This window comes from Xyrauchen texanus, chromosome 5 (assembly GCF_025860055.1).
Source record: "Xyrauchen texanus isolate HMW12.3.18 chromosome 5, RBS_HiC_50CHRs, whole genome shotgun sequence".
Lineage (NCBI taxonomy): Eukaryota > Metazoa > Chordata > Actinopteri > Cypriniformes > Catostomidae > Xyrauchen > Xyrauchen texanus.
Genome location: NC_068280.1, coordinates 12,494,805 through 12,518,092, shown reverse-complemented (window position 1 = coordinate 12,518,092; position 23,288 = coordinate 12,494,805). Strand labels below are relative to the sequence as shown.

Below are 23,288 nucleotides of genomic sequence, written 5' to 3'. Positions count from 1 at the left end.
CCTCAGGAGAGTGACAAAAACAGCAATTCACTTCAATGTCTGACTTATATTTCCTAAGAAAGGTTTTGGTTGGGTAACATTTGCATTTACATTTGTGAATTCATTTAAATGTTATTTATTTTACTTTATTGGTAAGCAGATACTTATGAGAAAAAAGATTATCTCTTTCTGGAAGAGAGCTCTGATTTTATCATTATTTTTTTGTTGCTCTACAGAAAAGCATACATTTCCGATCATGTCAGTTAGGTTCAAAGAGTAAGTACATGGCCATGGAAATGTAGAACATTGCAATAGAAAAGACACTCCACAGGGAATTGCATTGAAAACAATAGCATTCATTAGCAGTAATAGGAATTTTATATTTCTGTAAAAAATCTAAATAGTTGTAAAGTCTACCCTGTCTGTGGTTCAGTTGGTGGAGCGGGTCGGCCACTATCGCAGGTTTGGTGGTTCGAATCAAAATTGCCGAAGTGTCCTTGGGAAAGACACTAACTGAACCCCAAGCTGCTCTCAATGGCAGGCTAGCGCCTTGGTGTACGAATGTGTGTGTGAATGAGTCACAGTGTAAAGCGCTTTGAATACCGTAAAGGTTAAAAGGCGCTATATAAGTGCAGACCATTTACTCTATCTTAACCTGTCTCTCGGATGTGAGAGAGTTGGATCATGGTCTGTGTAAAAAAGGGTGAGTTTATTAAGACTAGTTTAATCACTTTGTATGCTTTAAACATGTAGAAAATCCACGTTCGTATCAGTGACTGTATTGCGTGCATTAGGTGCAAAACTTTAATGGAAGATATGTTGTAAGATCATTGAATGAAACACTGATGACAATAAACTTATTATAACTTAATTAAATAAAATTTTATATGCAGCAATATGCCCTAACATGTGTTTAAGCGTGTATTCTACGACGCATGCGTATTAGCATGATATATAGTGACGTCATTACGTGATGACGTAAATGAACCGGTGAATTGGTTTTTTTAACCAGTTCGTTGAAATGAACCGGTTCGCGGAAAAGAATCGGACTTCCCATCACTATCCAGTATGCGCGGATATGCGGAGAGCAGCTTTTTTTTTATTTATTTTTTTTAAGTCATCTTTATTGCCAAAAAAAAGGATACAAATCACAAGTTACTTATCAAAATATACATAACAATATACAAACATAATCCGTCAACAAAATACAATAGAGTTTTGCCAGGGGAAGCTATAGGTCATTATAACGACGTCATCACGCAGCGTGCGTGGCTCCTCCCTTGGTATTACATTTCAGTCATTGTTTTGTAAACGAACCACAAAGCAAACGTCTAAAAAGCCCGTTGTTGAAGATTGCTGTCAGTTTTCGAAAATAGAGTATCATCTGATCAAATGACTGTCCAGCAACATTTAGGTGTGGTAAATATTCTGTAGTGGATTACATATATCTGATGCACATGTATTTAACTTTGGGAGCATTGTTGATTTCATTGCATAAGATCGTTAGACCACCTTTGCTGACCATTTTCATGCTATTTGTTTTTAATGGATCATGGGCATGCTACACTTACATTGTTAATGCATTGGAACGTAGGAATTGTCATGTTCACCCAGGACACATGCTTTAACTGAAATGTTTAATCACACAATATTTCATTTCAGATATGACACCTAAGCGTGGCCTCATCACCGACACATATAAGGTTGTAAAGAAAGCAAGGAGAGGTGGCAAGAAAGACAAGTCTCCTTCGCCACCAAGAGCAGGTGGGACAGTGTGCATGTGCATATATAAATAAAAGTAGATGTATGCAAAGCGAATTGGTTTGTTATCTCTAAACTGGAGCATGTTTTGTAACTATGTAACAAACATGTTATTACTACCCAGAGCCTGAGCCCCCACAGCTGAGTGAAAGAGAAAAAGAACTACTGGAGCTGAAGAAGTTTGATTTGGACTGGAGGTTCGGACCATGCACAGGTACTGTAAGCCATGCCTTTTATCAACCATCAGTCATGTGCAGGTTTGCAGGATGCTGTTTATTAAGTAAATGAAAACCATGTCATATATATAACCTATATATATATATATATATATATATATATATATATATATATATATATATATATATATATATATATATTTTGTCTTATTTTTATTTGTATACATTTTTTTTATTATTATCTCTGTCTTGTTGCTGTATGTGTAAGCATACTTTGCAATAAAGCTCATTCTGATTTTGATGTTATTCCTGTTTGATGTTATGTAATACAGAATGTGGCTTCTGTATTCTGTATTATACAAAACTAAAAACTGTCAGTCTTTTCACTTAGAGGTCTTGAATTCATGTATCACCAGCTTTGTCCGTGTGTGTGTGTGTGTGTGTGTGTGTGTGTGTGCTTGTGTTAGGGATCAGTCGACTGCAGAGATGGGAGAGGGCCGCACTGCATGGGATGGATCCCCCACAGGAGATTAAAGACATTCTACTGAAGGAGAAAACTGACCGAGAGTACACACAGAGGTATCACAAACACACACTCATATGATCTCTCCCTTTTATGCATGCAGAAAGGAACAGAACAAGTCAAATCTTGTGTCACTATACTTGTCATTCTGTCTGTGTTTCAGTCTCTGGAGCGACTATCCACTCTGAAGAACAGGGAAAAAGGCAGAATTTGGTGGAAGGAAAGAAAATAGTCTTTGTTTTTGATTGTTTGACATTTTGTACCAAGTGTTTGACCAGTTACACTACACTTTATTAAAAAAAAATATCCAAATGCTATTAATGTTGATTCTTCCTTAACAATGGTGTACTTTGTACTGTATCTGCCACACACATTCTTATGTCATATGCATCTTATTAGAAGTTTATATACTGTAACTCTATGGTCTTTTTAAAGGTACAGTAACCTTGAGGAAATTCTAGTCTGATTTCAATGGTTAATATAAAAAAAACCTACACTCACTGAGCACTTTATTAGGAACCCCTGTACACCTACTTATTCATGTGATTATCTAAACAGCCAATCATGTGGCAGCAGTGCAATGCATAAAATCATGCAGATACATGTTAGGAGCTTCAGTTAATGGAAAAATGTGATCTCAGTGATTTCGACAGTGGCATAATTGTTGGTGCCAGACAGGCTGGTTTGAGTATTTCCGTAACTGCTGATTTCTTAGTATTTTCATGCAGAACAGTCTCTATAGTTTACTCAGAATGGTGCCAAAAACGTCCTGTGAGCGGCAGTTCTGTGGACGTAAACGCCTCGTTGATGAGAGAGGTCAAATTGGTTCGATCTGACAGAAAGGCTACGGTAACTCGGATAACCGCTCTGTACAATTTATAGTGAGCAAAATAGCATCTCAGACTGCACAACACATCGAAACTTGAGGCAGATGGGCCATAAAAGTAAATACCACGTCAGGTATTTTATTAGGACCTTAGAGTTCCTAATTAAGTGCTCAGCAAGTATACATTTTTAGTACATAAACCACATACTTGACATAGAAGAGTTTCAGAAGTATACAGAAAAAATGGTAAATAGGAATGTGTTTTAGGATTTTATGTCTGTGATCACTTGTTGATCACTTGCAGACAGCTGAGTAACACTTTACAATAAGGTTCCATTTGTTAACTGCAGTTAATGCATTAGGTATCATGAACTAACAATGAACAGTATATTTTTTTACAGCTTTTATTAATCTTTGTTTATGTTAGTTAATAAAAATACAGTCGTTCATTGTTAATTCATGTTAGTTCATAGTGCATTAACTAATGTTAACAAATACAACTTTTGATTTTAAAAGTTTATTACTATATGTTGAAATTAATATTAACAAAGATTAATAAATGCTGTATTGCTCATTGATAGTTAACTAATGCTGTTAATGAATGTAAATGTATTGTAAAGTGTTACCACAATTGTTTGCATAGAAATAACATTAATTTGTGCATTTTTAACTGTTAAATTAAGCTTTACATTAAGGCATATTTGTAACATACAGTGAGGAAAATAAGTATTTGAACACCCTGCTATTTTGCAAGTTCTCCCACTTAGAAATCATGGAGGGGTCTGAAATTGTCATCGTAGGTGCATGTCCACTGTGAGAGACATAATCTAAAAAAAAAAATCCAGAAATCACAATGTATGATTTTTTAACTATTTATTTGTATGATACAGCTGCAAATAAGTATTTGAACACCTGTCTATCAGCTAGAATTCTGACCCTCAAAGACCTGTTAGTCTGCCTTTAAAATGTCCACCTCCACTCCATTTATTATCCTAAATTAGATGCACCTGTTTGAGGTCGATTAGCTGCATAAAGACACCTGTCCACCCCATACAATCAGTAAGAATCCAACTACTGACATGGCCAAGACCAAAGAGCTGTCCAAAGACACTAGAGACAAAATTGTACACCTCCACAAGGCTGGAAAGGGCTACGGGGAAATTGCCAAGCAGCTTGGTGAAAAAAGGTCCACTGTTGGAGCAATCATTAGAAAATGGAAGAAGCTAAACATGACTGTCAATCTCCCTCGGACTGGGGCTCCATGCAAGATCTCACCTCGTGTGGTCTCAATGATCCTAAGAAAGGTGAGAAATCAGCCCAAAACTAAACGGGAGGAGCTGGTCAATGACCTGAAAAGAGCTGGGACCACCGTTTCCAAGGTTACTGTTGGTAATACACTAAGACGTCATGGTTTGAAATCATGCATGGCACGGAAGGTTCCCCTGCTTAAACCAGCACATGTCAAGGCCCGTCTTAAGTTTGCCAATGACCATTTGGATGATCCAGAGGAGTCATGGGAGAAAGTCATGTGGTCAGATGAGACCAAAATAGAACTTTTTGGTCATAATTCCACTAACCGTGTTTGGAGGAAGAAGAATACCATCCCAAGAACACCATCCCTACTGTGAAGCATGGGGGTGGTAGCATCATGCTTTGGGGGTGTTTTTCTGCACATGGGACAGGGCTGACTGCACTGTATTAAGGAGAGGATGACCGGGGCCATGTATTGCGAGATTTTGGGGAACAACCTCCTTCCCTCAGTTAGAGCATTGAAGATGGGTCGAGGCTGGGTCTTCCAACATGACAATGACCCGAAGCACACAGCCAGGATAACCAAGGAGTGGCTCTGTAAGAAGCATATCAAGGTTCTGGCGTGGCCTAGCCAGTCTCCAGACCTAAACCCAATAGAGAATCTTTGGAGGGAGCTCAAACGCCGTGTTTCTCAGCTGACAGCCCAGAAACCTGACTGATCTAAAGAAGATCTGTGTGGAGGAGTGGGCCAAAATCCCTCCTGCAGTGTGTGCAAACGTTTGACCTCTGTAATTGCAAACAAAGGCTACTGTACCAAATATTAACATTGATTTTCTCAGGTGTTCAAATACTTATTTGCAGCTGTATCATACAAATAAATAGTTAAAAAATCATACATTGTGATTTCTGGATTTTTTTTTTAGATTATGTCTCTCACAGTGGACATGCAACTACGATGACAATTTCAGACCCTTCCATGATTTCTAAGTGGGAGAACTTGCAAAATAGCAGGGTGTTCAAATACTTATTTTCCTCACTGTATCTACACTGTAAAAATGATAACCCAAAGAACGTGCTTCATGTGGTAACATGTTAATTAACTGGTTTGTTTCAAGTCAAAAATATTATTTAACAACACAGAATACATTAGATTACACCAATAAATCGAATTTTAACGTTTAGGAGTTTAAATATCTCATTAAGGAAACAAATGCAGGTTACCACTTTTTACAGTGATAATATGAATAACAGCAGCTTCTCAAGAGAGAATGATATTAATTAGCAACCGATATTAGGGCAAATAATTATGGTTGCAATAGAAATAGTTCAGATCCCTTTCCACACCGTCGCCCTTGACGGGAATTTCTCTGCTAACTTTGAAGATGGATTATGTGTGTTTGAACGAATTCGGTGCAAGAGAATAAGAAGACTGCAACGGTGGGGTTGTCATATTGACCACATACTATATAATAATGACCCAGTATCCCTGAACTAACGCCTCACGTCGTTTGCTACAGCACACCTTACTTGAGTGACAGACAGATGGATGCAGGGGAAGGGCTTTATTATTGACCTTTATTATTATGTTGTCCCGCCTCCTTGGATAGACTCATTGGCTCATTATCGCGTCACTTAACATTACCGTGGCATAAATGGTTTATGTAAATGTCAAATGATTCGGCGTATGCTGTCGCATGCAACGGTCACTGGCTAAACAGAACGCTACAGTGCGGATGGATGCCCCGCCCTCCTGCAGCAAGAGATAGAAGGCGGGATTATCAAAACGAGAATGAAAATGATTTGCCAGTCCATCCGTCAAGATGATGTTCTGAATGCTCACTGGCTGCAGAGCTGCAACGTTAATAAAGCACCTACGGTAATAATGTCGCCCAGTGACCTAGTATTAAATAAAGCGACGGTTATGGAGATAGCGCAGGATTAATACGCACGCCAACGGCTTCGCAGTTTACAATACTACCGGCAAAGTAAACATTCAGCAAGACTTGATTGACAGCGTCGAAAACTCAAAAAAGCAGTCGTGATTCATTTGGCTGGATTCTTTCTGTAGAATTTTCCGGATCATGCTGAAATCAGTAGGAAATCGCATAGCAGAAAACCATAATTTGCCTTGAACAGCGCTATCTCTCTGTCTCTCTCTCTCTCTTGGCCCTGCTGGATTCGAACAGTAGATAGATCGAGCTACAATACAACACAGCATTGCCTTATTTTTGGGATATTCTCTATTGTCGCAAGGTCAAGGTTTATTATAACGGAAGGTATTGGTTTGCAGAGGACTGAATTGCAGTTCTACTGGTGAGTAAGTTGTTGTCAGCATCATGCTGTGTTTGATATTACAGTACAGTCAAATAGAGAGGGAAATATCGATCACTGTGCCTGCAGGATCGGTCATTTTTTAGATGGGATCTGATCAGCGGTGTGTGTGCGGATTTTGCCCAGTCAGCTGATGAACAAACTTGACAGCAAAATGAACAATTCACGGTTTAAAATGAGTCTCTGTTGTTTACATTTGCACCTTCAAATGAGCCACGCCGCAAAATATTATGGAAACACTTAGTCTCTTATGAAATTAAATTGCATGCGTCTTCTAATGCCGTTGAAGGAAATATATTTTCCTAAAAAAAAAATCACCTGAATAATTTGCAGGTTACAGGTGCGCATCAGGAGTTATTTAGGCAGATAACTGGATAAACACGTTTGTTTAGCAGTTACACAGTCCCGATTTGTAAAGATACTGTTTACATGCACTCAGTAATTTGTTTTAAATATGTCGTCGTGGATGCAGAATCATTCAAATACAAAAGTTTTCAGTGAAGGATGCCGTTGTAGAAATTGACGCTTCACAGTCAGCCATGATCAATTTAAATGTCCGATGACAAGGTGGTTACTGAGATTAAGCAAATAGTATTCGACTGGTCATGTGATCCTAACATGGCGGCTCCCATGAGGAGACTCTCTCCATGTATATTTAATCAGCTTTTATAAGGTTACTTGTATGATTGGAGTCTTTATCTCACGTGAGCGGTCATGGTTTTCTACAAATATAAAAAAACATACAATTTATTTCTTTAGGAATAGCACTTTTTGGAAACCAATTACTGAGTACTCCTTTTAATATGGAAAGTTAACTTAAATGAATGTTCCTGGCTCAGCAAAGCATTTGTGGCATATGCTAATGCTAAAAAAATAATTCCAACTTGCACCTTGTTTATTTAAAAAAGCAAAAATCGTGGTTTGAGTTGGAGCCAATAAAATAAAAATATAAACAATAAAGGAATATTATGGGTTCAACACAAGTTAAGATCAGTTTACAGCATTTTAAACTGTTGATTACCACCAAAAATGATTTAGACTCGTGTCTTCTTTTCTTCAAAACATGCAAAAATCGAGGTTACAGTTAGGCAAGTGAATGGGGCCAATTTTTGAAGGGTTAAAATGCAGAAATGTGACGCATATCATTTTATAAAAGCACTTACATTAATTCTTCTGTTAAAACTCATGTATTATTTGAGCTGTAAAGTTTAAATCATTATTTTTACAGTTGTTTTAGGGTTTATTAACAGTAGTACATCATCATGGCAATGAAGATGTTAAATTGGATATAAATTTACACACACAAGGTTAGTAATCTTATCACACTAAAATCATGTTAACATGCATATTGTTCATGTCTTGTGGATATACTTTTGAAACCGTGAGTATTTTAATGTTTACGGATTTGCTTCCATTGAAGGTGCCTCACTGGAACCCAGATATTTGCCTTTTTTTTTTTTTAAAAGAAAAGGAGGTATAAGTCACTTGAAAAATGGTAAAAAAAAAAAATACAAATAATAATAATTGCCAATATTGAGGTTAACTTGTACAGAACGTGGCATATTCCTTTAAAATACATGCTGTTTCAAAGTATAGCCACAAGATATAAACATTATATGTATTAACATGATTTTAGTGTGATAAAATCACAATATTGTATATTTATTTATTTTTTAAAGAAACAATGGACAAGTCCACATTATTATTGTGGTAATCAGCAATATGCCATAAATACTGTCGAGCTTGCTCAATCAACTTGTATTGAACCTGGAACATTCATTTAAGAATGTTCACAGAGACCTGCATGGAAATGTAAAAGTGTCTTCTTTTTCTTCTATAGGGATGGACAATGCCCATACTAAGACGGTTGAGGAGGTGCTGGGATATTTCAGTGTCAACGAGACAACAGGACTGAGCTCTGAGCAGTTAAGGAAGAGTAGGGAACGATGGGGCACGAATGGTACTGTATATTACTCCGCAAATGCACAACCTAACAAGCATCACTTATGCCAAAAGGCAGACACAACACAGCATTTATTACATGTCATACAAGTGATTTGTGCAATATGAAAAACAAATATGTAATGATGAGATTTAATTTAACCTTATACCTTATCCTTTCTTTTATTTTGCTCCAATCTGTGCCACAGAGTTACCTGCAGAAGAAGGTGAGACATTCCTCTGGGTGTGTGTAATTATTAGCAGAGCTTTCATCATATTCTCTGTGCTAAAAACCTCTCGGAGCTTACCTTGGTTGCATGTGGGATGCTAGTTGTGTAGCTAATTGGAGTTATTATTGGATTCCCTTGAGGAAGTTTGTAGAGGTTTTTATTAGCTTTTTTGCTTTACAAATCTTGATTAAATGTCAGTCAGAAATACAGTGCTTGTTGAGGTTTTCAAAGATTTTTGCTTTCTGTACGTTATTAGTCACTTTATGGAAGGTGATTTTGAAACTTTGTTGATACTCATTAGTGACCGTGTGCCTCTCTTTAAACCGTGTCCTCTTTGTTTGTGTGGTATGTATTTACAGGGAAGTCACTATGGGAACTTGTTCTGGAACAGTTCGAGGATCTGCTTGTTCGGATTCTCCTTCTTGCGGCCTGTATTTCTTTTGTAAGTATAAACGGACAAAATAATTGGAAAGAGTTGGACCACTTGTAAAAAAAATTAAAAAATTAATGGATTGAATAGTAATGCTCAAAGGGGTCATGAAATGTTTTATTTATTTTATTTTTATATATATATATATATATATATAAATATATATATATATATATATATATATATATATATATATATCTCGTTTTATTATCTTCCCTGAGGTCTACTGATAATGTTAGTAAAAAATATATATATTTTCTTTTTTGCATTAAAACATTTAGTAATATATGATTATTGTCCACCCTGTCTCTGGCTCTCTGTCTGAAAACACTTGGTTTTGGCTTAAGTGCCTCCTTTAAACTTCAGCATAAATGCCCACTGTTCTGACTGGCTAAAATCGGTCAGCTCCTCATCAGCCATTTTTGAAACTCAATCTGAGGATAATGAACAAGCTCCACAACATTATAAAACAAAATTTCAGGGGTTACACATAATGCAAATCCAATGCATTGCATCTGAATATATTAAACTGTTCAAGCTCAACTGTTAACATTTCCACCCTGTCTACACTGGACATGACTCACATCGCTTCAAAGGCTATAGCATTAATTATAATCAATGATGCTGTCTACCATGGAAGCATCTGTTGCGGCGCGTATGGTTGCGCCGACAGTAAACAGATTTCCGGTTCCATTTTGCACTGCACATGCTGGCACTACTACTGGCAATATCATAAATAAACACTTTAGAAAGTTAATATCTACGGACAGAATATCAGCACCATAAACTATCAAACAGTCATGACATTTGAAATATTCAAGAATGGAACTGTTTTCTAACTGTTTTTAACTGCCCCATCTTTCAAAAACAGTTCCTTTGCAAAGCTTGAATCGTATTAATACTGGTTCACAAGTAATCCATGCTGATTGCGGAAAAAAATCCATGCTGAAATATGCTGAAGACGCATTCCAGTTTCATCCTGCACTGAAATGCACATTGCCGGAAAGACATCTAAATGGTCAAAGATGTCCATCCAGTGCATATTTTCATACACCAACAATTCAAAGTAGCGCAGACAGACGAAAGAAAACATTCATGACCCAGCAAGAGGCAGCAGCTGAATGACGGATATTGATTCTCCTCTTAGGAGTTGTAACTTGACACCACTTCTTTTAAAAGCGACACGTATATCAATAAAATATCTATCTCTGTGAACGAACTGAAGCATCAGTGGGCGGGGCCATGGGTGCGATGCTTTTTAGTAGACGTTAATGTTTTTGAGCTGTAGAATTAAAGTAACCACTAGGGTGACATAGGGTAGTCATGGAAGTAGAGAACAAGGCATTTTTGCAGCTTGATTTCGATAAATGCTTTTATTGCATTGGGGATTAAGTTTTGTGTTCTGAAATTTACAGTATGTTTTTAAAGTAGAAGACCATTTATATGTCAAAATATCAAGGAAAATGTTATTCCTCATGACATGACCCCTTTAATATGGCAGCTATAGGAATGAAAGTCCTGCCTTTCAATTAAAAGAGCCAATTACCTTTTTTATAGGGGCATCAATATTTGTTTACTCCAGAACACACATTATTGGACCAGCCTAAAAAATTTTTAGAGCTTAAACTAAATTCATGATAACTTTGTTGCAGATTTTACTGCTGACTTCAAAATACATTATTGAAATGTAAAGGTTTTGGAGATTTCTGTCTTTCCCATTCAAGTAAATATAGAAGCTGTACTTGTATGCCTATTGCCTACAAAGTAAACATCTACATTACCAAGATGACTGCCAAGTGAACAGACTTGCCATAAATGGACTTTGGTATAAATCATAGACAGTGTTTACTGTCATACACAAAACAATAACACAACCTTTTTTATATTCACATATTCCAAACATACATGCCATAAAACACAAGCAACAGAGAACAATGTAAGAACCTCATCTAAAATCTCCATTCATACACAAATACTGCATAGTAAGGTTCAAAGCTAATTTCTGCACAATCATTGTGTGGAAATTAAAAACAGTTTACATTATGCTGTTTCCACAGCTCTGACTATCAATTGCACTGTCCATGTTCTGAGTCTAATTCTCACATCTCAAATCTCTCTCGCTTTCAGGCTCTGGCCTGGTTTGAAGAAGGTGAAGGAACCATCACAGCCTTCGTAGAGCCATTTGTCATCCTTCTTATTCTCATTGCGAATGCCATTGTAGGGGTGTGGCAGGTATAGCCTGTAAATTGTTAGATATGTGTTAAATGTGCTAAAATTAACTGGGCTAGTTGTTAAAGGGTGGATTTATATTAAGGAAATAATTATTCTACTGTAAGACCGATTGAACTTTCTATTTGAAACTAACATGCAATACAGATTTGTCATTGTGCGTCTGTGTCTGTGTGTTTGTAGGAGCGTAATGCAGAAAATGCCATTGAAGCACTAAAACAATATGAGCCTGAGATGGGGAAGGTGTACAGACAGGACAGGAAGAGTGTACAGCGGGTCAGAGCCAGAGAAATTGTACCTGGAGACATTGTGGAGGTGGCAGGTAATCAGATTGTGCCACAATATAATGCATTTAATGACAGACATTTATACATTGGTTTCTGACATTTGGTATTTACACTCACTGAGCACTTTATTAGGAACACTTGTACACCTACTTATTCATGCAATTATCTAATCAGCCAGATGTGCGGTAGCAGTGCAATGCATAAAATCATGCAGATATGGGTCAGGAGCTTCAGTTAATGTTCACATCAACCATCAGAATGGGGAAAAATGTGATCTCAGTGATTTCGACTATGGCATGATTGTTGGTGCCAGATGGTCTGTTTTGATTATTTCTATAACTGTTGATCTCCTGGGATTTTCACAAACAACAGTCTCTAGAGTTTACTCAGAATGGTGCCAAAAATAAAAAACGTCCAGTAAGTGGCAGTTTTGTGGACGGAAATGCCTTGTTGATGAGAGAGGTCAACGGAGAATGGCCAGACTGGTTCGAGCTGACAGAAAGGCTATACGGTAACTCGGATAACATCTCTGTACAATTGTAGTGAGCAGAATAGCATCTCAGAATGCACAACACGTCAAAACTTGAGGCAGATGGGCTACAGCAGCAGAAGACCACGTCGGGCACTTTATTAGGATGATAGTGTTCCTAATAAAGTTCTCAGTGAGTGTATTTGCTGATTTATTTGTAATTATGTTGTAATTGCATTCTGTAATTTTTGTGCTACTAGAAAATAAAAAAGTAATGAGTTGAAAAGGTTATCCCAGGAGATCATTTTAGGACATTGCTGGACAAAGTTAGCCATGTCCTCATTGCTTGTAAAAGTCAATCAAAACTCTCTGCCTGCTGATATCGCAGAGAGTACAGCTGTAGTAAGGACATTTTCTCAAGAAAAAAGCCAGTCGTTCCCACAGTTCAGTGAAATATTGTCAAATAGATTTATTTGGCACTGTTTAATGCTTCCCAATTAATGTTTTATGGCAGAGCGATCCTCTGATCTAACGACTCCCACAAGATTGCTGCCTAAACCATCACAAGTCCCCCATCTTATTTAAAAATTGGCAACAGACTCTCTGGATTGAAGGCATTTTGTGGCTTTTCTCCAAACAAATCCATTCTGTATGTCTGAATAAAAAAAAATTGCATTGCATTGGGGTTTGGGTTTTATGCTAGTTACACCAGGTACTATTTGTGCATTGATAAAAAGAGTTTCTGATTGACAGGACTACCATACATTCCAGGTTTACAAAGTCACAGAGGTTTTGATTAAATTCTGTGCATTTTTGAGAAATATCTAACCACCATTGTTGGTAAGCTTTTAAATTGTTGCCACTGTTCTTGTCCGCAATCAAGTTTTGACTACTGATGCATGATATATTGTGACCATATATTTTAGACATGTATGTTGTTAGTGTGTTTTTATTTTTGTTACGTGACAAAGTAGCAAACATTTATAAATTTACCATTTATTGGTTATCAGCCATTATGATAATTATCAGCTTTCAATATTGGTGCTTTCCTAATTTTGGCATATGTTGTCATCTTTGGAGTCTGTGGGGACACATCAAGTTGTCTTGCAGTCTTGGAAACTGATGCATCTGCAATTGGGGCACCTATTATTTTTGTCTTTAGAACTCTGTTAGTTGCCTCATGTTGCTTTGAAAATCAAAGTTCTAATTGTGTGACCTCATTTATAGCTGGCACTTACTGCTAATTGGCAATCAACCTTATTTGATCTCTCTTTTCAGTCACATTTGTAATTTAAATTTGGTTACTTCAAAGTAAATCTCCTTATCCATTTAAAAACATACATATACAGTGTTGGGTGTATCCGATTACGAAGTAATCACATTTAATATATTAATTAATATGTATGTCTGTTAGCGTTTCTGTAATAGCTGAAGGGTGTTACAGTGAATCAAGAGAAAATATAGACATTTTGAATGAGAGGAAAACCAAAAAAATAGTAAATTAGAAAGTAAAATAATTAATAATGTGATTACATTTTAGGTTAAGTAATCAGATACAATATTTTTAGAGAATCAGTCATTTGTAGTAGATTACTTATGTTTACATTTATGCATTTGGCAGACACTTTTATCCAAAGCGACTTACAGTGCCCTTATTACAGGGACAATCACCCCAGAGCAACCTGGAGTTAAGTGCCTTGCTCAAGGACACAGTGGTGGTGGCTGTGGGGATTGAACCAGTGACCTTCTGATTAACAGTTATGTGCTTTAGCCCACTACACCACCACCACTCCCTGTGTATTGAGTAACTCAAATCAACAGATTTGAAAGGAAGAGTTAAGACAAGGTCTCTCAAAGGTCTATCTTTAGAATCCTTTAGCTAATAAATAAAAATAAGTTTGATGTCCTTTTTTGCATCGTTCACCTGTGTCTTGACTGACATTGGTTTCTAAAGATAGATTGCAATGTATGAGGTACTAATCAGCAGTGCTGTTGTTAAACAATCAGAGATTCACTGTAGCAAAATTGACAATTAAAATATATATAAAATATAAAATATTTTTTTCTCTTTTTTTTACAATGTTTTTTTCTTACTTTTTTATATAATTTTTGTGTTTAGTGATAGAAATAGCAAAACCCCAAAAATTTAAACTTACATAAATATGAGGCAGTTTTTCTAAATGTTGCAGAAATGCAACAGTGAGACTTAGTGGTGAGTATTTTATTTAAATATAATTCACACAACAGAACTCATTCAGTAAATCATAGTTTCCTAATAAAACTTCAGTGTCAAAGGCTGCTCTAAAGTAAATATTTTGATTTATAAAATATTATTATTATTAAAATATTAAGATATTTTAAGTATAAAGAGAAAACACTCTTAATCTAAGAATGAGGTCTGTTGTAAGATTATTTGAAGAAGCACTAATTATGTTTTTAGTTCATATTCTAAGCCAGTGACGCAAAATCTTGCCCTCTTTTTATGCTTTCTTTTTCACCCTCTTTTTTTCTCCAGTTGGTGATAAAGTCCCAGCAGACATCAGACTGACCTCAATCCGCTCTACTACTCTCAGAGTGGACCAGTCCATCCTAACAGGGGAGTCTGTATCCATCCTGAAACACACAGACCCAGTGCCTGACCCACGTGCCGTCAACCAGGACAAGAAAAACATGCTCTTTTCTGTAAGACTTTGCTGAAGTGTGCATGTGTGTGCATGTGTGCATGTGTGCATATGTTTGGCTTTTTTTGTTTGTTTTCAGAGAAAATATGCTTTATATATCAGTCCATGGTCCCTGTACAGTGAGTGCATGGACCCCCAGGGGTCCAAGAACCCTCGCTGATAACACTGGGTGTATGGTACTGGATTATGTCCAGCCCTGTGTTGAATAAAATATCACTCGTATTGTTTGCTCCCACATGGCTGTGGACTGAGTCATCACATCACAAAGCTTTGAGCTCTTCAATGGATAATGACCAGAGAGTACAAGCTTCAAAGGCTCTGCTGAGAAAGTCTAATAGATGTCTGGCCATTTAAAGACAGCAGTAGACAGAAACCTGAAGGATCTATCCTAAATGAGTTGTTTTGTTGTTGTTTTTAAATCACTCTTGAGCACCATGAAATTGCATTTTACATTCGGTTTATGAAAAATATTGAATATATTTTTGCTCCTATGACAAAGGCCATTTTGTCAATCAGTGAACCATGAGATTATTTTGATTTGATGGCTTAACTATGTTTACTCACTTGCCAAAGCTAATGCTGCAATTGAAAAGTGTTCATTTTAGTTTCTGGATACATTCTGATCTTGTTGTAACTACTGTAGGTGATGCGACAACCGCAGTTATTGTCACTGACAATGACAATGTTTCTTATCTCAACCCTTTCCATGCATTTTATAATTGTGTATGTCTGTGCATGTGTTTATTTAGGGGACAAACATTGCAGCAGGGCGAGCGATAGGTGTGGTAGTGGCCACAGGTGTACAAACAGAGATTGGGAAGATCAGAGATGAGATGGCAGCCACTGATCCAGAGAGAACCCCTCTGCAGCAGAAACTAGACCAGTTTGGAGAGCAACTCTCAAAGGTTTTTTTGTTCATTCTTACCTTCACTTATTTTGTTTCTCCAATAGCTATGCACTCTTTGTTCAGAATAGCGCCATATTTTTCCAGTACACTGTAAAAATGGTAACATCTAAATGTTACATTTGAGGAGCTTAATGGATTCAGGTTGATTAAGACATGATAAATATGTAGCATATACAATAAGGTTCCATTTGTTAACATAAGTTAAACAGCATTAGTTAACATGAACTAACAATGAACAGTACTTTTACAGCGTTTATTAATCTTGTTTAATGTTAATTTCAATGTATAGTAATACATTTTTAAAATCAAACGTTGAATATGTTATCATTTGTTAATGCATTATGAACTAACACTAACTTGCAATGAACAATTTTATTTTTATTGTTAGTTCATGATACCTAATGCATTAACTAATGTTAATGAATGGAACCTTATTGTAAAGTGTTACCAATTAATAATATTTTTTACTTCAATCAAACCAGTTAATATAGCACATTTTTGGTAAACCTTTTTTGTTTCATGCAGTGTTTATACTGTGCACAATATGCAAATTTATTGCATGCATGGAATACCTAGAGTGGATGACTTGCTATATATGGGGTTTCTAAACAATGTTTGGGAGGAGCATGCTCATTCATTTAATTCTAGAGTAAGCATATGTAGAGTGGAGGCCTTTGAGGTCTAGCCCTGTTTTATGGACAGCAAGCCAAATCTATTTACCTTCACTTCTATTCAAGAATTACATTAACATGCAAACTATTGAATTGCCAAAATGTGCAGTATACAGACTTGAACTTTCATTTCCAGTTAGACAAATGAACTGGAAGTAATATTAACAGAGATTTTAACATCTCTGTATTTATTGATTACTTGATCAAACTGGCCAAATATATTTTAAACCAAATTGGATAAAAAATGCAAAATAATCATATTTATTTCTGAAACTTGCAGCATGCAAAAGTCATCAATATAGTACACACACTTATCATTTCTTATACTTCGGGTCTGTTGAATGCTTTATTCGAACTGGTTGACAGATGTCCTAAGGTGTGCAATAATTTTTTAGTTAACGCACCACTATGAAGAAGTTACATGTCTTGAAGCGTAACGGTTCCATATCACTTCGCCAAATTATTTACGTTATGTCAAACAGCCGTACAGGCTACCACAGCAAAATAATAATATACCGTAAAACAAACACATCGGTTAAAGGTGCTGTAAACGATTTATTTATGTATTTATTTATTTATTTTTTCATGGAAAGGTATGCAAAAAATGTTCCTACTCCCTGAAAGATATTAATGAAATAAGTGTCATGAGATATCTCAGTTACAGCTCTATACTCTCTAAACAGTCTACAGCTTTTTTCTGACTGTCACTCATTTTGTGCATTCTCATAGTATTGTAGTTGCAGCCAATTATTAAGGCATAATCCGTTTTTATGCAATGTTGCTCATAACAGTTGTCAGTTGAGGGCGCTATTTTGTTGCTGTTGTTTTTAACATCCACTTCTGCTCTCAGAAAGCTCTTTTTGGTATCTTTGGAGTTCGGCTTTTGGAAAGATGCTAATTTGGCTAATCCAACAGCTCAGTCTCATGGAAGTAGAACGGCTGAAATCGCTTATAGCACCTTTCAGTAAATCAGATAAGAATGACAATGTCTATAATATCTTACATTTATTAAAATTTAACTTGGAAAGTGCCCTTGCATTCCCACTCTCTTTTTCTCTTACACATACCAACACTCACACTGACAAATTCTCACACACACACACACACACACACACACACACACATACACAGAGACTTGTGTCATGACCAACAAACACACCCTTGATGTCAACACACCCCGCGACTTGATCAATACAACAGTTTCAATATAATCCAAAATAACTATTAATATATGTGGAAAGCACCCTCACGCTCCCCTTCTCTTGAACACTTGCTTGAACACACACTCTTGTATATGGACACACAAAAATACTTTAGAACAACAAATTGGCTTCATATCACCGATGCCACTCAGTGGGGTTAACTTGTAAATAGTTGTTTAGCTACAAAAAAGCTACACTAACATGCTGCTGCTGCCAATGTAACTGCTGACGAGAGCCGCTGCAAACACAGGTAATCACACATGTGAGCTCTAAACATCTCTGTCTCACACACACACACACACACGTTGGTGTGGCTATTCTTATGAGGACTCTCCAAAGGCATAATGATTTTTATACTGTACGAACTATAGATTCTATCCCCTAACCCTACCTTTAAACCTAATCCTCATAAAAAAAAATTATATTTCAATAATACATCGTTTAGTATGTGTTTTTTGTTTTTATAAGTGATTTGAATTATGGGGACACTAGAAATGTCCTCATCAACCACATTTATAGCATAATACCCTTGTAATTACCAGTTTGTAACCTACAAAATTGTCATCATAAACCACTTAAACCCACACACACACACACACACACACACACACACACACACTCTACCTTTTTTACTCCAATAAGTGCTTAACAACAGCGCAAGCCTCTGTTGATAGTTCCAATTTTTTTGTGTGTGTGGATTTTCTCCCCTTTTCTCCCCAATTTGGCATGCCCAATTCCCAATACGCTCTAAATCCTTGTGGTGGTGCAGTGACTCACCTCAATCCGGGTGGTGGTGGATGAATCTCAGTTGCCTCCACTTCTGAGACAGTCAGCCCACACATCTTATCACGTGGCTTGCTGTGAGCATTGCCGCGAAGAGCGTTAGTATGTGTTGAGGCTCACGCTATTCTCTACGGCATCCACGCACGCTTCACATTGTGTCCGCATTACCACCTTGGAGTGTGCATTATTTTTCAACAATTCTGTGGGCATACTACTTAAAAACTATAGTGTATTTGAAAAACTATAGTAGTTGACAAAATACAGTATAAGGGAGACCAGGGCTAGCTGTCACGTGTTTACTCAAGTAAATATTTCAATTTCATTTTCTGCATAGACACATACCAGTTGAAACATTTTCACAGTTCTTGCCCAGGGAAAAAGATACAAATCTTTTATCACAAGTTGACCTTTGTGAGAACAATGTTTTGATGACACACATTTGCACAATTGGACTTTTGACTTATTGTTACTGAGATTTGTGACAACTTCCCTGTGTGACAACTAGCCCCGATTTCCCGTATATAGTCCAGTATTATAGTATTCTATTTTGTATACACCCTCTGTGATTTAATAAATAAATATATTTATAATTTCCAAACAAAGGCCCAGAGGTTTTGTAGAAAGTAACTATTTTGCTTGCATCATTCTCTCTCTGTCGGTCTGAAGGTGATCACAGTGATCTGTGTGGCAGTGTGGGCTATTAACATCAGTCACTTCAGTGACCCTGTGCATGGAGGCAGCTGGCTGCGTGGAGCTGTGTACTACTTTAAGATCGCCGTGGCCCTGGCTGTAGCCGCCATTCCTGAGGGTGTGCAAATGTTACACTATATTTCTTTCTCTCTGCTTTAGCTAAATGGTTACAGTGTCCTTTTCTCAGGAACACTTGTCCTTCAACTATTAACCAATAGCTGCTAATTTTCATATAAAATAGTATTTAAATATGCCTACAATTTGAAAATGTTTAAATCAACACTAACATTTCTATAATTTTTCATAGAAGCTTGATTTTCAAAAAGGTTACACTTATTAGGTTTATACTTATTAGGGTGAAATACGGTTTGCTCCACTTGTTCTTGTAACTCACTGCTGAAGTCTTTTCAACTGTTTTACAGGTCTTCCTGCTGTTATCACCACTTGCCTGGCACTTGGCACACGTCGCATGGCCCGCAAAAATGCCATAGTCCGTTCCCTTCCATCTGTGGAGACACTCGGCTGCACCTCCGTCATCTGCTCTGACAAGACAGGCACTCTCACCACCAACCAGATGTCTGTCTGCAGGGTGAGAGAGATAGTGAAATATAGAATATTTAAATAGCTCTAACAGATTAATTTTGGAATATATAATATTTTGGGATTATTAACAGACATTCTAAAAATCAATAACATGGAATGATACTTCTCTGTTTGAACATACTAATTGTGAGTGTTTGCGTGGCTGTGCATGTGTGTTCAGATGTTTATTGTGGACATTGTCACGGGTGAGAGGTGTCTACTGAATGAGTTTACAATAACTGGATCTACTTACGCCCCTGAAGGAGATGTGTGAGTTTATTTCACATCTAAAGACACTCACTGACTCAAACACACACTCGTGGTTGCTAGCATATAAGGGGTAGTTCACCCAAAAATGAAAATTCCGTCATAATTTACTCACCCTCATGCCAGAATTTTTAGAAGAGTATTTCAGCTCTGTAGGTCCATACATTGCAAGTCAATGGTGACTAGACATTTGAAGCTCCAAAAATCATATGAAAGCAGCATAAAAGTAATCCATATTTCTTTTGAAGGGATGCAATCACTCTGGGAGAGAAACAGAAATAATATTTAAATCCTTTTTCACTATAAATCTCTACTTGCACTTTCACTGTCAGAATGTGAAAGTGAAAATAGAGATTTATTTAAAAAAAGGAGGCCCACACTTATCATATCACTTCTGAAGTTATGAATTTAACCATTGGAGTCATATGGATTACTTTATGCTGCCTTTTGGTGATTTTTGGAGCTTGAAAGTTCTGGTCTCCGTCAATTGTATTGTATAGACCTACAGAGCTGAAATACTCTTCTAAAAATCTTTGTTTGTGTTCAGCAGAAGAAAGAAAGAAAGTCATACACATCTGGGATGGCATGAGGGTGAGTAAATGATGAGAGAATTTTTATTTTTGGGTGAACCATACCTTTAACTCTCAGATCTCTTCAGAACTAACTTGCGGTGTTCTCTTCGTACTCCGTGGCTCTTCGCTCTTCCCTCATTCTCTTTTCCTAATCAATCGTTTTCTCTCACTATACCCATTATTTTCTCCTTAATTCATGCAGTCCTCCTCCAAACCCTCCCACCCTGTGTTTCTGTCTGTTCTAGGTATAAGAATGGGGTACCAGTAAGCTGCAGTCAGTATGAGGGTCTGGTGGAAATGGCCTCTATCTGTGCCCTGTGTAATGACTCCTCACTGGACTACAATGAGGTGTGTGCAGACATGTACACATAACTTAGTTATTTTGATGTTATGATGCAATACAGTCCTCATTCTTTCTGAATCTCCCTATCTCGCTCAAAATCACAGAGTAAAGGGGTGTTTGAGAAAGTAGGAGAGGCAACTGAAACAGCTCTGTGTTGTCTGGTGGAGAAGATGAACGTGTTTGACACAGACCTGAGAGGCCTCACACTTGCTGAAAGAGCCACAGCCTGCTGCTCGGTGAGTCTTCATGTGTTTCGGATGCTGGTACCTTGCATTGTATACTAGCTAAACCAGTAGGTAATGCATGCTATACAGGACGGATTAAAACAGATAGAAAGAGTGCAACTGATCAATGGAACACCGTTGCTAATGTACTATGAACTGTACTGTACACTAACCCACAATTACATTTTTTTTTACAAATTGCAAAAATGCATCCTGTGTGAGTTGCGCCTTAGTTGACAAGTTTTTCTGGTGAACCGCATGGCCCTGTGAGTACACCAGTTGTTGCAAATATTGCCTAAAATTGTATTCATGCTGGTCTAAACATGTAGGCCCATACATAAACTTCTCGGCAGATTTCCACAGATTTAAAACTCCCATAATTTAAATAAATCTATTCATGTCCATAGATTATACTTTCTTATACTACAGGGCTGTTGAATGCTTGATTCTGATTGGTTGAGAACGTTCTAAGGTGTGCAATTATTTTCAGGGAAACGCACGGCTAAAGTAGTTCCAGGCAGGTCTTGACCGCATTACAGTTCCATATCACTTCGCGTAGTCAACTGTAATAACGGAAAATAGGATACAATTCATAACAAGAAGTGACAGCGACAAATCCACTTCAACTTCAAGAGGATTTGTCACCAGACACAGCAGCCCAATACGTCGTTGGATGATTTGAATTCTGTCAGCCCAATGCGCTTGATCTGCCATTTTCGATGTCTGACTTCACCATCAATGGAAACGTGCAGTTTAATTTTAATAAATAAATTCGTTCGAATTAACGAATGAATTATAACGTATGAATTAATAAATAAATTAAATAATATGACGCACTATGATTTTCTGTGTCATTATTGCAACCTCTGTCTCTCTAATAACTACACTAATAACTGCATTAGTCTGCTGTCAGTGGCTCAAACCTCCGTTACTAACTCTAAAATGACGTTTTGGAATTAGCAACGGAGGCATGGGATTAGATGCGTAAGAAATTAGTCCTACATACAAGAGCGTTTTAATGACAAAAACTTGACAAACGTCTAGAATCACATCATCTGAACAATGTTTCGAGGTGTGGTAACTGTAGTATAAGCGGAATAATTGACTCCGGGCCGTTGAATTATTAGAAAAATAACTCCGCTTCGCGTCGTGACCGCATTACCACCCCGGGTGTGCATTATTTTTCTAATAATTCAACGGCCCGTCGTCAATTATTCCTTACATATTTTTTTGTGAAGTGTAGGAGGCTCTGCTGTTTATTGTGATACTGTATGTTGTCTTGTTTAGAGAGAAAAAAGCTTTCTCTAAAAACATTTGTAATATATCAACAAATCAAATGCATACAAATTAGGGATGCTGTGAACTAGTTGTGTACCTGCATAATTATCTTGCAGTTCTGTGCTTTTGAAAGGGCAATCCCTGCTGCACAAAGACTCTCATTTTCTCTGTTTACATTGAAGCGTGTCATTCTGCTTTTAGGATGCGCATAAGCGGTTTTGTGCTGTTCTTTATTGGAGCCTTTCTTATTTCTTACTTTGATAGTTTGTGTAATAAAATGTTATAGTTTTATTTGTTGAATATTTATATTTACAATGTTATAGTTATATTTGTCTGATATACGGACTCTTAGCATCTGTATATCCCTCTGAAATGTGTCTGATCAGGGTCACATGACCATAACAGAGCCTAATTATACATTATTATCCTTAACATCGACTAGTCGAATGGTAGTATTTGCTCATCCTTAGTACAAATCAGTGTTGGGGAATTTACTTTGAATCTGTAGCTTCATAAGCTACCAGCTACTCATAACTTAAGTAGTTTAACTACAGTCAAGCTACTCTTTTAAAAAATATCATAAGTGGGGGCCTGGGAAGTATTGAGTATTGATGCTGACTACCACCCCTGGAGTCATGAGTTTGAATCCATGGAG

General features: G+C 37.0%; 2 protein-coding genes across 2 annotated transcripts in view; both read left to right on the top strand.

Annotated features, from left to right (window-relative positions):
- The first annotated feature begins 1,250 nt into the window (after window positions 1-1,250).
- On the top strand, window positions 1,251-2,754 carry pold4 (DNA polymerase delta 4, accessory subunit). Its single transcript, XM_052127485.1, has 5 exons — window positions 1,251-1,393; window positions 1,642-1,743; window positions 1,865-1,954; window positions 2,384-2,495; window positions 2,603-2,754. Exons 1-5 carry the CDS (start codon window positions 1,372-1,374, stop codon window positions 2,625-2,627), a joined length of 351 nt encoding a protein of 116 aa, XP_051983445.1. The 5' UTR covers window positions 1,251-1,371; the 3' UTR covers window positions 2,628-2,754.
- Window positions 2,755-6,386: 3,632 nt separating this feature from the next.
- Window positions 6,387-23,288, top strand: part of si:dkey-28b4.8 (sarcoplasmic/endoplasmic reticulum calcium ATPase 2) — a 34,871-nt gene continuing 17,969 nt past the window's right edge. The window contains exons 1-13 of the mRNA XM_052126968.1: window positions 6,387-6,829; window positions 8,688-8,807; window positions 8,998-9,015; window positions 9,378-9,460; window positions 11,576-11,680; window positions 11,861-11,999; window positions 14,949-15,115; window positions 15,864-16,019; window positions 19,344-19,485; window positions 19,790-19,956; window positions 20,131-20,219; window positions 21,034-21,136; window positions 21,236-21,367. Of these exons, the coding sequence (XP_051982928.1) occupies window positions 8,690-8,807; window positions 8,998-9,015; window positions 9,378-9,460; window positions 11,576-11,680; window positions 11,861-11,999; window positions 14,949-15,115; window positions 15,864-16,019; window positions 19,344-19,485; window positions 19,790-19,956; window positions 20,131-20,219; window positions 21,034-21,136; window positions 21,236-21,367 (1,419 nt within the window). The 5' untranslated portion in view covers window positions 6,387-6,829; window positions 8,688-8,689. The remainder of the gene's footprint in view (window positions 6,830-8,687; window positions 8,808-8,997; window positions 9,016-9,377; window positions 9,461-11,575; window positions 11,681-11,860; window positions 12,000-14,948; window positions 15,116-15,863; window positions 16,020-19,343; window positions 19,486-19,789; window positions 19,957-20,130; window positions 20,220-21,033; window positions 21,137-21,235; window positions 21,368-23,288) is intronic.

Excerpts from the sequence above, each read along its gene's own strand:
- pold4 (XM_052127485.1), top strand. The coding sequence starts at position 1,372 with ATGACTGTCCAGCAACATTTAG. Across the intron at positions 1,955-2,383 it reads GAGGTTCGGACCATGCACAG|GGATCAGTCGACTGCAGAGA; the intron begins GTACTGTAAGCC and ends TGCTTGTGTTAG. Across the intron at positions 2,496-2,602 it reads GACCGAGAGTACACACAGAG|TCTCTGGAGCGACTATCCAC; the intron begins GTATCACAAACA and ends TCTGTGTTTCAG.